This window comes from Scardinius erythrophthalmus (genome assembly GCF_964197995.2).
Source record: "Scardinius erythrophthalmus genome assembly, chromosome: 8".
In the NCBI taxonomy this organism is placed as follows: domain Eukaryota; kingdom Metazoa; phylum Chordata; class Actinopteri; order Cypriniformes; family Leuciscidae; genus Scardinius; species Scardinius erythrophthalmus.
The window spans coordinates 3,913,576-3,927,964 of record NC_138228.1 but is presented as its reverse complement, the minus strand read 5'-3'; the positions used below and the strand labels follow the sequence as shown (position 1 = coordinate 3,927,964).

General features: G+C 39.8%; 1 protein-coding gene across 2 annotated transcripts in view; it reads right to left on the bottom strand.

The window, feature by feature from the left end:
• The window catches only part of tiparp (TCDD-inducible poly(ADP-ribose) polymerase), a 40,817-nt gene that overhangs the window by 19,498 nt on the left and 6,930 nt on the right, over nucleotides 1–14,389 (bottom strand). The window contains exons 3-4 of one of the 2 annotated variants that reach the window (XM_081372905.1): nucleotides 6,810–7,028; nucleotides 3,578–4,424 (exon numbers count right to left, since the gene is read on the bottom strand). In XM_081372905.1, coding sequence (XP_081229031.1) covers nucleotides 3,578–4,401 — 824 coding nt within the window. In that variant the 5' untranslated portion in view covers nucleotides 4,402–4,424; nucleotides 6,810–7,028. Of the gene's footprint in view, nucleotides 1–3,577; nucleotides 4,425–6,809; nucleotides 8,107–14,389 lie in introns of those variants that run through there. The other variant, XM_081372904.1, reaches the window with a different exon arrangement.

Below are 14,389 nucleotides of genomic sequence, written 5' to 3'. Positions count from 1 at the left end.
AACACTCGACTTCTCAATTTTTGTTTCCATTCAGGGAGGACACGCTCAGAAGAGCTGAGGGCAAATAAATACTCTCGTTTCCCTCTTGCACTCTGTATGAGAAAGAAGAAAAAGCCGCTAAAAAGTCTCAGGATGTTCTGGAGACCATGCAGGGACTGACGAGACGTGCCCTACTGTTGCACATGTGGGACTGCGACGGGACTGTTTGTTCAATCCAGCCGCTATTTGACTCGTTCTCTTTGTCTTTGTCCCGCTCAGCAGGAGAGCAACACATAAACATACTTCAGCTGCAAAGTTCGCCAGCTTTTGTTTATGTTAGAAAGCACATTTGAAAGAGAGAATAGAGCTCTTTATGATCTCACTCGCACAAAAAGATTGAAGAAATAACACTATGATAATCGAATGAAAGAGGAACAATATACCTAGTAAAAATACTGTACCATGGTAATATGTCCAAAAACACAAGGTAGTACCATGGTGCATGCACTGAAGTGAAAGTACTGGTGATATACCAGTAGACACGATTAACCAGCAGTGATTTTGGACGATCGTTCAAGAGCAATAAGCAGCAAAAGAGGATTGCGACTGTTTCTGAGCGTTCCCATGTGAAACGCGCACATATAAAGCCGCTGCTCATACAGTTATTATATTACACAATTATTTGGGTTGAACGGTCAAATACACACGCTTATGTGTCAAAATGGCCGTCTTTGCCAGCGCCTTAAGTGAGCGTAAACAGCTGAGATAGAAAGCGTGTATCAGTACATTAGATCAGTGCATGCGAGTAACAGCAGCCTAATATATATCTGCTGCCTTCTGTAAATCACTTTTGTAACTTTAATACGAATAAATTTACATACTGACTATACAGTGTTTTTATACATTTGATTACTTTATACAATTTATATAGTAGCCTTTGTTTTGGTGTTAGTTTCTATGTTCCTATTTGATCACTGACTGTTTCCGGTGAGCGTGAGAGTTGTTTTTCTTATGTTAGTTAGGCTAGTATCAGGTTTTTTTGTGATATTGAAATCGGTGATGACATTTCAATGGTATAAACATTTTTGATACCATAATACATTTATTTAAAGCAATATCATGATATATATCGTAGTCGTGAAATAAAATGACTTTGGTCATATCGCCCACCCCAATCGCCTACACGAACATTCCCCGTCATTAACATGCTACATTACCACCATACACTTTTAAAAGTGTAAGAGAGAAAGAATCCAGGAAGAACACATTTTATGAGTCAAACTGACGTTGAAGAGTGAAGTCAAGAGACCTCACCCATGTGAATAATTTCATGGCTCGTCTAAGGCGTTATCTCCTTTCTCACACACGCAGGCACACATGCAAACACCTTGGTTTCAGGTCACCGTGCCCTTGGTGCACACTGAGATTGTGTGACAAACACAATCATCTCAACCTCAGCTGCTCCTATGGTGACCAAACCTTCAGGATCAAGGGTCACAGATCTCACACATTGCAGCACAATGGCACATCCATTTGTTATACAATAAAACTGTGGATTACTGAGAACCAATGTTAACAGTAACAGCCTGAGAGATCTTTTTAAAAACAGCCCCAAAGAATTTGGACACTTTGGCCACAAAAAAAATATTAGCATTGCATTTAAAAACAAGCCAAAATCAAGATCTAAGAAGCGATTTTTTTACCTGTTTGTTTTTTGTTTGGCAACCAGAAAGTGTCCAAATACTGTATCTTAATTCTAACTGTATAAAATTATTTATTATAATCCATTTTTTTCTTAAATGTTTAACTTGAAAATTCATTATCTGCTGTTTTACTTCAAAATGAATGCTAGTAGGTTTGATATTGTGTCTTGGCATGCAAAACTATAGTCATCCAAAAGTATTTAGACACCTTGGTCAACAAAACAAAATGTCAAATCAAGATCTAAGAAGCGATTTTTTGTACCTGTTTGTCTTTTGTTTGACAACCAGAAAGTGTCCAAATACTGTATTATAATTCTGAACTGTGTATCTAATGATTTATTATTTACAATCCTTGCCTTTAAAAAATATATACTTTTTCACTACAATTTTACTTTCAAATAAACACCTTGTCTTGGCATTCAAAACTACAGTGGCCCTGAAGTATCTGAAGATTTAGGAAGATTTTTTTTTTGACAACCAGAAAGCGTCCAAACACTAAACCGATGGAGTATGTGTATTGATTTATCATTTTAAACCATTTCACTTGAAAGGTTCTTGCTATTTTCCTTTCAAATAAACGCCACTTAGTTTGCTGTGTTTAAAGCAATTACATTCTGTGCCCAATGGCGTCTGTCACATAAACCCTCTCATTTCTGCTCAGTAACACAACACAATGACTTCTTCTAGAGGAAAAAATCCCCCACATATACAAAAAAGATGGGGGTCAGCAGGAAAGGGTGTGGTTTACAGGCCCTGTGGGTCTCACTTTACCCCGAAACACCAAAGTCAGCAGGAGGTTAATGGTCGGCTTTAGCTATTAACATGAAACAGGTCACTGGGAGCCGCGGTTCTGAGAGCACATGGGCTGATTGAGCCAACAGAGACGGTTACGTGGCCATTCGCTCTATTAAACCCTGTAGACAAAGACCCCCTAAATAGTCGGCCGTCCCGCAGGAGAATTTCCATGACAAATCGACAATGCTATCTTCAAGAAGGAAGTAGCCAGGAGCTGTGTCATGGTGAGCATTAAAATCACTGTCTCTTTTGCTTTGTCATGACCCAAGTGCACTTCCTTTTGCAAACCGCCTTTGCATACAGATCAGGCTTGGGACCTAAACAACACTCTCACAAACAAAAGGGCCCTTTTGTTGAAGCAAAATTAAAAATCTTGCTGGGTAAAAGTCACCACGATTTCAGCTCAGGGACAAGTTGTGGCAGTGGGGATCGGTAAGACTAAGGCTGTCTGTGTGGATGTGTGTGTAAATGATAAAAAAATAAAAGGCATTTACTGAGACTGAAATGCGTGCGTGCATGAAAGCCTGTGGGTGTGCATAATTGCGCGTGTCTCATTTATTTGCGTGTTTGCGAGCGAGTCTGCATGTGAGCCCTTCTCTGTCTGAGCGACGAGTGCGTGAGACCTCCTGAGTGCAAGCCGCAGCGAGAGGGAGCGCGTGTGTGTGTGTGTGTGTGTGTGTGTGTGTGTGTGCGTCTGACCGAACTAAGCAGAGGCGGGTCGAGCAAGTTCACGGCTTACAGCTGTCAGTACGCTTCCACACGTCAGGCCAGCAAACAGAAAGCCTTATAGGAAAGATGCAATCTCTTAGTCACATTTACCTCATTCACAACACAAAACCTCCTGCACACAGGGCAACATCCTGTCACGCACTCGTTCAGTGTCTACTTCAATACACCTCACTGAAAAACAACAGCCTCAGCTGGTTTGCTGGTCCCTCTGGTTGGTTTCAGTAAGCAGGTCAAACTGGGAGACCAGCTAAACCAGGCGTTTTTTTTACCAGTGCACCAATTTGTTCCGTTTTCCCATTGAACTACACACTTAGCATAAATGATTGAAGCTGTTCAAGAGCAACCCAGAGAGCAAAATCAAAAGCACTTACAGAAACTTAAGTCTGGCATGTTCATTGTCTGGGTTGCAGTAAAGCCTCTCCAGTTGTTCTTGAGAGTCATCCGATATGCTCTGCCAGATCTGCGTATCTGCTCTGTGGATTTGCCAGTGGTAAGGTAAAACGGTGTGATGGTGGGCGCAGTCGCTGCCATAGATGCAAACGCCCTGGAGGAAATCCACACAGATCGATATAGCATCCCCTTGATGCGTGTGATACTGGAGCTGGGTTAGGAGTTCAAACACTAGATCCAAAGAGGCCTCCTCGCTTTTATCCTGAAAGATCTCGCCCTCTTTGATGGCGAGGCAATTTGCACCCTGCAAAGTCTCAGCGGTGTAGATGTCATTTAACTTCGACCCCGAAACGTCAGAGGAGGGCACCGCCTCGACGCGCTCATTAGTGTCTATGGACACCCGCTGAATATCCGTCACCTTCTGTTCCCCCGCAAGCTCGCTCGCGGCTACGTCCGTGCTTTCCTCCTCTTCCTCCTCCTCTTCCCCCTTCAGGCACACCTGACTAATCCTCGACTGCTTCTCCACGACAGCGGTGCATATAGTCCTCTGAGGTTGAGACGGGTTACGTGGAACAAACACCCCGTCCCCCGACACCAGGGCGTCTGAGTTCAATAACGTGCTCAAAATAGGGTCCTCTAAAGCGCGCAAGCATTTTGCGCCCAGTTTTCTCTGTGCCTGTTTCTTTTTGAAGTAAGGCTTCACTAACGGGATCTTGTCGGGGAGTCCCATCCGCTGCTCAGGGAACTCTCCCGTTTCCATGGGAAGAGCTAAAGTGGGCTCAGCGGTGTCTACTGCCTCCTGCATGGTGCAAAACGTCTCCACGACACCTATTCAGAGAACACAGCAACATGAGTAAATGCATATTACTGTCGATAAGCAGGGTGTGAAAACAAAATGGATGGGGGTTCTAAAATGTGCATTGTTTAAAAAATAATTTTTTAATAATTTAGCAGACGCTTTTATCCAAAGCGACTTACAAATGAGAACAACAGAAGCAATTAAACTAACAATAGGACAACAATATGTAAGTGCTATGACCCTTCCCAGTTTAGTCAAACGCAGTATACGTAATTATTATCTTTTTTTTTTAAAGATATAGAATAGAAGAGAAAATAAAAGAATAATATTAAACTTTTCTTGTCAGTGTTGCTAGATGCTATTTAGCGAATAAAAGTCTACTACAGCAACTGTACTCCGCTGGAGCGCTTCCCATTTAGCGAAATATCTGGCATCGTATTATCAAAACATTATTTATCACTTACTATAGATTTAGTACATGTATCCGTCTTCATGCTACTTAACTAATTGTGTGTACACTTGTAGACACTTTTGGGTTGCAGAAGATTCAAATTACTGAAAGACTATTTGTTGTAAAACCCGACTCCCCAGAAAGTCATTGAATAGTTCACACACTGTCTATAATGTTTATTCGTCTAATTGTGTCCATTTGTTGATGCACACTATGTATATCGCGCAACAACTAATCGATAAAATCGATTATTATCTTTAATGAAAATAATCGGCAACGAATTTGATAATCGATAAGTCACGTATGCACGCGGTGCGCGGGAAACCATCAGCCAGTCGCGTCACTTCACAGTAGCGACTAACCCATTTTTACGGACAAAACGCATGTGGAAAATAGCGGAGGACACAAGCTCCGGGAAAGGTACATTATCCAACTTCTCCGAATCACGAGAATACTTCATATTTAGAAATAAAGGTTTAAAAATATTCATGTAACGCAAGTAATCATATTTGAAAGCATAACAGTAAAGGCAATATTGTTGGAATAGCTCATTAAAGACATTCGCTATATTTGATTTGTTTTCATAGACACATTGTTTACAGGACAGCATTGGACAGGATGTGGAATAACATTGTTAAAATCGATGGATTCAAATCATTTTTAATTAAAACATGTTTTTTTTATGTATACTTTTTGCATTTTTCTTCTGATAATTCGGAATAATAATGGACATATTAACTGAATATCAAAATAATCGTTAGTTGCAGCCCTAATATCACGTGACTTGTTTCTCGTATGCGCTTAAAATTTCTCAGAATGTTACTAGAGTTTAAAATGACACATTCAATGATGCGCGCGCTATCAGTTCATCCCTTGACTGGCACTCAGGTGACCGGGTGTAAGATGAAACCTTTCCTTTCTCGAGAAGAGAGAGAAAAGCATTAGTGAAACAGAAAGTTTCTTTCAAGACCCCCCCTTCCCCCAACATACTGTAAAAACATGTTTATTATTATGATAGCGACATCGGTGTTTCCACCCATTTAATCTGTATCAACCATTTCGCTCATTTTACTCGCTCTAAGGTGTTTCAACCATACACAAAATTCGAACAATACAGCTAAATTCGAAAAAATGAAAATTAACTTACCAATGCAAGTTATGGTTAACACTTTATGTTGCGTCCGTTTTACAGTGTAATTACACATTTAAGTGCAGTGTAATAATACAACTACATGTACTTACTACAGGGTTAGGGTTTGTTTTGCATGTAATTATGCATATTTTTAGTAACTACTACAGTAACTACATGTAACGTGTAACAAGGACACTAAAACAAAGTGTTATAAAGTTATAACTTTAAAATTTTAATTATGCATTCAAATCAAATTTAGGCTTTCCTTTTTTTTTTTACACAGCGCATCAACATCAAGCAAAAGCAGCGCAATGGGTATTTAATAAATGAGAGATTATAAACAAATAACATAAAATAGCAATATTCGTCTTGTTTTATCGAATTGCATGGTTTAATTACGCGGCTCCTTGCGATAAAATCAGTCAAACGCAAGGCAAACGCTCTCTCGGGAGTATTTTGATGGCTTGATCTAGATACATGGAGTTGGGAGCGTACGTGCCAGTTGCCAATAGCGGCTCGTTCTAGTTCGCACGTACTCTGTGTTAAAGCGATCACTGCCCACTGCGGCGCCTGGCCCCCATTCTCACACAAACACACGAGTGCGATGCATTAATGCCAAAGGCAACACTACACAGCGATCGGGTGCAATAGACGATTTATTACAGTCCGTTCGCAATGCAGAGGAAGCGCTCCGTTTTCCCCGTACGCGCGCGCGCGCGCTATATATATATATATATATATATATATATATATATATATATATATATATATATATATATATATATATATATATATATATATATATAATACTGTGCTTTCCAAATGTAGTACCTGAAAACTTCCCGACTCCTTTTGATGCTACTGTCGAAGCAAGTAGCCCGTCCCGGTGAATCCGCACTCCTCTCTCATATATAGGACAGACAAAGCATTAATCCACAGAGTGAAGCGTTCGCGTCGGTCTCCAGCAGCGTCTGAGCGGCTCGCAGCTGTTGCAGAACACAGGACTCGCTCGTCCAATCACAGCGCGGCTGGGGCGCAAAAAGGGCGGAGCTTGGAAAGGAGGAAAAAAAATCAGGAAGTTGCCCGATGCGTTCTTGTGTGTGTTTTTCTTTTTTTTTTCGACTCACCCTGCTAGTTTGCTTACGCCAGAATTCGTCAGGTGTTGTGTTTACTGTGTATATGGCATATGTCAGTGTTTTTATCGCATAATAAAACTCTTATCAAACATTTTTATAGAGAAATGTGAACAATCAAGCGTCTAAACCTCAAATAGCCTATCAAACAAAAGTGGGTTTCTGAAGAGGAGTTTTTAAAGGGATAGTTCACCCATAAAGGATTTTTTTTGTTGATGTCATTTACTCACCCTCTTATTGTTCCAAACCTGTATGAGTTTTCTTTTGAACACGAAAGATGATATTTTAAAGAATGATGGTAACCAGGGAGTTGGTGTTAGTATTTTTTTCCTACTATGGAAGTCAATGGCTACCGTCAACAGTCTGGTTACCAACATTCAACTGTTCAACAGAAGAAAGAAACTCATACAGGTTTGGAACAACTTGAGGGCGAGTAAATGATGATAAAATTCATTTTTGAGTGAACTATCCCCAATAACTAGGTTATAACTAGGTACTAACCCTAAACCTAACCTTAACACATGTAGTTACATTATTATAAAACCAGTACTTTCTTGGGTAACTACACTGTAAGTACACGTACTGTAAAATAAAGTGTAACTAATAAATATAACCAAATATTGTACTGGGTTGTGTGACCCACCAGTTGGAAACTCCTGCCAGATCATTGTGATTTGTCACTGAAATGAGGTGAAAGGTTATTCACTGCATAATGACACAACCTGTTTTCACAGCTAATGACATGCTACTTTACACCCTCCCTCAGACAAGACAAACTGCAAATGAATTCTGAAACAAGCACCCCCCACAATTTAGGACAGTAGATACGCACTTGAACACAGTAGAATGCCGTCATTCCAAATACATATTCTCTTCATTGCAAAATTATATATGCCTTTGAAAAGAGTAAAAATGTGCAATTGCATGGCTACGCCTCTGTGACCAAGTTCACATTGTACCTCGCCCAAAACACGTTCTGTATCTTGTGTATAGACATGTCGGTACGAGCCCTCCCTCACAGAGGAATCTACAGGGAAATGGAGTGACGTCTGTGTGTTCCCATGGCTCTGCCCCTGAGAACTGATCTGTTCTTTACACTCTTAACAATCATCATTCGCCCCTTTGGCTTTTAAAATCTGCTAACCTGACAATAAATAAGTCAACAACTCCAAAACGATTACTGTGCAACAAAAAAATATAATGACGAGAACAATACATATTAAAAGCATGATTACATTCCATCACAGTATGTTCCATCAGGGAATGGTTGACTTGGCTAATAATACATAATTACTACGGATTAAAATGGGACTGGCGCTTATTAATTTGGAGCTAGAATCTACTTTATGTGCCAATGAATGTAGGTCATGACACTGTAAACACAAAAAATAAAGGCATTATCTCTCAATAAGTGTCCGGTGCATTTCGAAAAAGGAACAAACTACTGTTGTAGCAAACTAATTTAACAAACCATTCACACTGAACGCGGTTTTGCCTTCCACGGCACTACATTACTGTGTTTGTTCACTGTGAACGTGAACATTTTTAAACACAAAACCCGTTCTGTGTGAACAGCCCCAGGGGATCATGCCAGACATCTGTGTTTTTAAAACGCTGCAAAAGACACGAGGGTTACACTTTATTTTAAGGTGTCCATGTTACAGTGTTATTATACATTTAAGTACTGAGTAATAATAATCAACTACATGTACTTACTATAGGGTTAAGGTTAGGTTAGTTGCATTATCTATAATTTATAGCTTACTATATAACTATAACTTTATGTAACGTGTAACAAGGACACTGTAAAATAAAGTGTTACTGTGCTTTGCAATAATTAATAACTACATGTTCTTACTTTAGGGTTAAGGTTAGAGTTTGGTTTAGGGTTAGTTACTTGTAATTAGCATAATTTACAGTTATTGCTATAGAAAGTGCATGTAACTTGTAACTATGTCACCTTATAATAAAGTGGCAGTACTTTATTTTACAGTCCTGTTCCCCATGTACAGACTTACTATAGTTGTATAGTTGTAGTTATATGTACTTATAGTTATTAGAATAACTGGGTAATAACTAGGTACTAAACCTAAACCCAACCGGTAACACTATTTTACAGTGTCCTTGTTACACAAGTTAAATGTAGTAATAACTATGAATTATGCATTATTACATGCAACTAAACCTCAATCATAACCCTAACCCTATAAGTACATGTAGTTTTTACATTATTATTACACAGTACTTGAATGCATAACTACACTGTAACACGGACACCTTAAGATAAAGTGTTACCCTTAACCCATGTAGTTACCTTATATTAACCAGCACTTTCTTGTAAGTACACTGTAAGTACATGTAAGTGCACATACTGTAAAATAAAGTGCAACCAATAAAGTGAAAACACGTCTGTCTACTGTCTAGCGCACAGGAAAATGTAATGTAAAAATGCATGAAACCGCTACTAAGTATGGAAATAAATAACAGAAATATTGGGTGAAATATACATATTTGGGTAACACTTTATTTTACAGTGTCCTTGTTATATTATTACATGTAGTAATAACAGTAAATTATGCATAATTACATGCAACTAACCCTCAACCAAATCCTAATCCTACCCTAACCCTATAGTAAGTACATGTAGTTAATTAATATTACACAGTACTTAAATATATAATTGCACTGTAACAATGACACCTTAAAATAAAGTGTAACCCAAATTTTGGGGGAATTGAACGAAATAAGTTTAAAATGAACATTATTCTTGCTTTCTCCGCCATTTGGATGTATCTTTTACTGAGCGTTTCCCTTCTTAAACTTCATACACAACCTGCCTATGTCTGCTTGAAGGATGTCTGAGACTTCGACCTCGTGACCTTGTCCTTGTTGAAGGCATGTGTGTGAATGACGGCTTGAGGTTTCTCTACAGAGGGATTTTCTTCAGGCCTGGGATTTCAGTGGGGGGTTTATGAAAAGAGGTGGAGATTGAAAGGCAGGTGGCGGTGGCAGAGCTGACCAAAACAAAACAAAAAAAGCTTCCGCAGTGATTTATCCCGGAGAGAGGACAGGAAGGAGGGAACAATACCCCGTTCTTGAGTTTCTGCTCTCTCTCCCTCCCTCTCTCTGCCCTCTTCTCTCATATGCACATGACCAGGTCACCCAGTGTGCACTCACAATGTGCTGATCAAAGCCCTGGGTTTGATCTGCCAGGCTCTTGTTGGGGCCACCAGGGATGCAGGAAAATTGAGGCTAAAGGTCGCCTGAAACATCTTCAGAGCCAAAGTCATGTATCTGTTTCTCCCTTGAATGAAGCTCCCCTTCCCTTCAGGGCTTTTACCTCCTCTTTTTCATCTGGCTGAAGGTTTCTGTTACGCCCTGATCTAAGAGCGGTTTCTGCTACTAACATTCTTATCTATATTTTAGTAAGTGAAAGAGCAAAAGTCTCAGAGATCAGTGCAAAAGGGCACATTTTGCGTTAGCACCAAAGACGGGAGATGGACGTGAGCCAACATGTAGCTTTAAGTAGCAAAGGAAAAGAACAGGAATTTTAATGACCCTGCGAAAACCCGCCCAGCAGGTTGTCATCTCACAAATGCCACAGATGTCTCTGAAAACACAGCGGAGAGAAGTGTAAAAGTGGCTAAATCAATTAGGAGCATGAAACCGAACTGAGCACTTCTTCGAATTCTTCAAATAAGCATCACTTTCATTCGTTTCAATATCAGCAGCTCGGTTTTATAACAGTTGACAATGACGCCGCTGGAAGGAACCATTAAGGAACAAGCATCTGAAAAGAACGCCTGATGACACATTAACCCATGCTATTGATGACAAACCTTCTGCTATCTAAGCAGAGGTGTTAGAAAATGTCCATAGAAACCTTCAGAGAGGAAAACACGTACACATTTAGGTCTAGACGTGATGTATTAGATGGTTTAATGACCAGTCACCATATGGGTGGCGCCAGTGTTTGTTTGGGGAAATGCCACGACACCTTGGCTTTCACTTCTCCATATGCGCCTTTATAAGTTTACTCAATGACTACAAGCATTGATATGGACATGAGTCTGCTATTTTCATTTCTCTGTAGGGGGCTTAAGTTTCCTTTCGGTCCCCCGGGTGAATAAGGGGGCCCTATGTTACTTTCTGTTCATGACTAGTCTCCTGTGACAGGGGTTGCAGTACGTAGATCGCTTTTCCCGTCATCCAGAAGGAATGTTTCTCTTACGCCACTATGAGTAGCTCGGTCAATAAACACATATACAGGGTCTGCTTATGTGCTGTGGTTTGAGGGCACCTTCAAGGCCAACTTCACTTCAAATCTAACTGAGAAAATCCCTGAAATAACATTCTCGTCCAGACATTGTCCTGTCGTCCCTGGAGATGAGGTCGCATTTACCTGTCCGGGCTTCCCTGAAATGAAATTGACAGATGCAGTGCTATTCAGGGACTGAACGTCTCCCGTTTTAGATATCTGAGGCATTTCTTTCTGACTCTTTAGATCCCCTTTGACACTGAGCTCTTCAGATCTATAACAAGCTCTCTCTGAAAGCCTGAAAACCGGCTGACAACAAATAAATAATGGACACAGCAGATACACCAAAAGATGTTCAGTAGGAGAACAACGTTGCCTTGTTTTAAACTAATTTTTGGGACGAAGCAAAGAAACTATATTCCTGTATTTCCTGGAAAGGAAACGGATTCATTAAATCCAGGGTATAAAGGAAACTGAATAAACCCCAGATGGACAACATGCTTGTGATCTGAGCAAAAATGATTTGTCGCCATAGCAAAGTTTTCTGGTTGCTTCCTTTTCATAATGGCACACACTGACCGCAAGTTTCGTTCGATTCAGGAATATGTATTTTTGTTTCTTTAGGACTAGGAATTAAGAACTGCCACACTTGTTAGGCATTTAACAGAATAAAATGTAATGATCACAAGATGAATCCAACATAATCAGTGCCTGATGCATCCTGTGACCTCTTATGAAACGGTTAGTCTCCATCACATGGCTTTATATACAGAACTAATTAGAGCGGCTGTCAGGTCAGGAGAGGAGTAATTTAATAACACAGCACATCTGACAACACACACCTCTCAAGTCCTGACGGATTGCATCACACAAAGCATGATCAAGCGAGGTCAACATGTTCCAGGACACCAAATGGAGACAACAACCCTGCCATCTATTGGTGACTCTGGGTCACATGTGAGCGGGGGAAAAACAATCAATAATGTGAGCTTTCTAAATGTTTCATATCCTGCTCTAAACCATCTAACCACAACCGGGAAAGATTAATAGCTGGTTATAAATCCTGATGTAGTTATAAAAAAATACTATTTTGGTTGGATTCAGAAATGCATGGCTTCACTCTAAAAAATGCTAGGCTGTTTCAACCCATGTTTGGGTCAAATATGGACAAACCCAACCATTGTTTAAAATTTTTAATTACATTTTTTTGGGGTTGTCCATATTTGACCCACAGAGGTGGACAGTAACAAAGTACATTTACTTGAGTACTGTACTTAAGTACACTTTTTAAGTATCTGTACTTTACTTGAGTATTATTTTCTCTGGAAACTTTTTACTTTAACTTCACTTCATTTGAAAGACAAATATTGTACTTTTTACTCCACTACATTTGTGTCAAGGTCATTGAGTAGAAAGTAGTAACGTCAGTCAGGGGATGATTTTAGTATGAATATGTTAGCCCTAATGTTATCTATAAGCTAGTGTGCTCTAAAACAATGGCAAAATTCGCATTCAGGAGACCAAAACCAACATTGAAAATAAAAATCTGGTTGATGTCAGCATCCAACGTTGGATTTTGGTTGGACCGTCTGTCCAACATTGGAGATTAGCGTCAATCTGACGTTGGATTCTGACATCAACCAGATTTTCATTTTCAATGTTGGGTTTGATCTCCTAAATGCGAATTTTGTCATTGTTTTGGAGCACACTAGCTTATAGATAACAGTAAGGCTAACATATTCATTCTAACAGACAAAAAAAACTTTAAATATGGCACTATTTGAGGGAACAGCCATTTGGGTGTCCAAAACCATTGTGGACGTAATTGAGTGCACTTATTCAATCTCACATCCAATCCCACTACTGGAACTGTGTTCGAGAAATAAATTTGATTTTGATATGAGGGTAGCCATAGATGCAGAGGCATAAGTATAACATACAACAATGCAACAATAAGAAGACAATGCATTGACATTTACTTTTTACTTTTGATACTTTAGTACTTTTAAAAACGAGTACTTCTGTACTTTTACTTAAGTAAAATTCAATCTTTACAACTTTTTCTTGTAACGGAGTAATATTTGACCAGTAGTATCTGTACTTTCACTCAAGTAAGGAAGTTGTGTACTTTGTCCACCTCTGTTGACCCAAACATGGGTTGAAACAACCCAGCATTTTTTAGAGTGCAGTATTTCATGACTCTAGTGTCTTGAGGCAACCGATATGAATGCGCAGGAAACCTGTTAAAGGATGAAAGGGAACGTAATTCCAAGAAAGCGTTAACAGGATAAAGATGCTCCAGCTACTGGCACGTAAAGAAAGTGTACGATATGCAGCTGCTTACGCCTTGCCTAACAGACACGAGCCATCTGGCGTGCAGATGTACCTGGGCGTGGTGTTTCGCCTCAAAAGTTTCTCAAAGGTGCCAGAGCCAAACTCACGTAAAAAAAAAACATTTTTAATCATGCTTCTGGAATATCATCTTTCAGCAAATTTGTCTCAAATTAAAAATTGGTTCTGAAAAGATCAAGGAAAAGGTCAGGCGTTATATCGCTCTGGCTAATGTGCACTGAAGAGTTGATGTGCGTCGCTTTTGAGGACTGGGTTCCCCAAGAGGTCCTTCACCCCTCCTCTTTCCACATCCCACATTATCTGGCTCCCAGGTTTCCTCTCTGCCATCCATGCATTTATGAAAACACACCCACGTCCCACGCATGCACTTCTCACTTCCTATTCACTAATCTCACATATGCACACGAACACTGAATTAGAAACAACTAATGGAAACTGCTGCCCGACTCAAAACTTTCTGGCATTTACATTTTTTTAAACCTGTATCCACATTAAAATACTTACATCTAATGAGATCATCTTATAATAGCTGATCTCTTTTCTCATATTACCACCGGGCCAGCGTAACACCGGCCTAGATGGTACAAAACACGCCATTAGTGACCCACTTTAAATATGGGAGTGATTCTGTGGTCAGATGCGGCCAAGACAGAAGATTTTGGACAAAA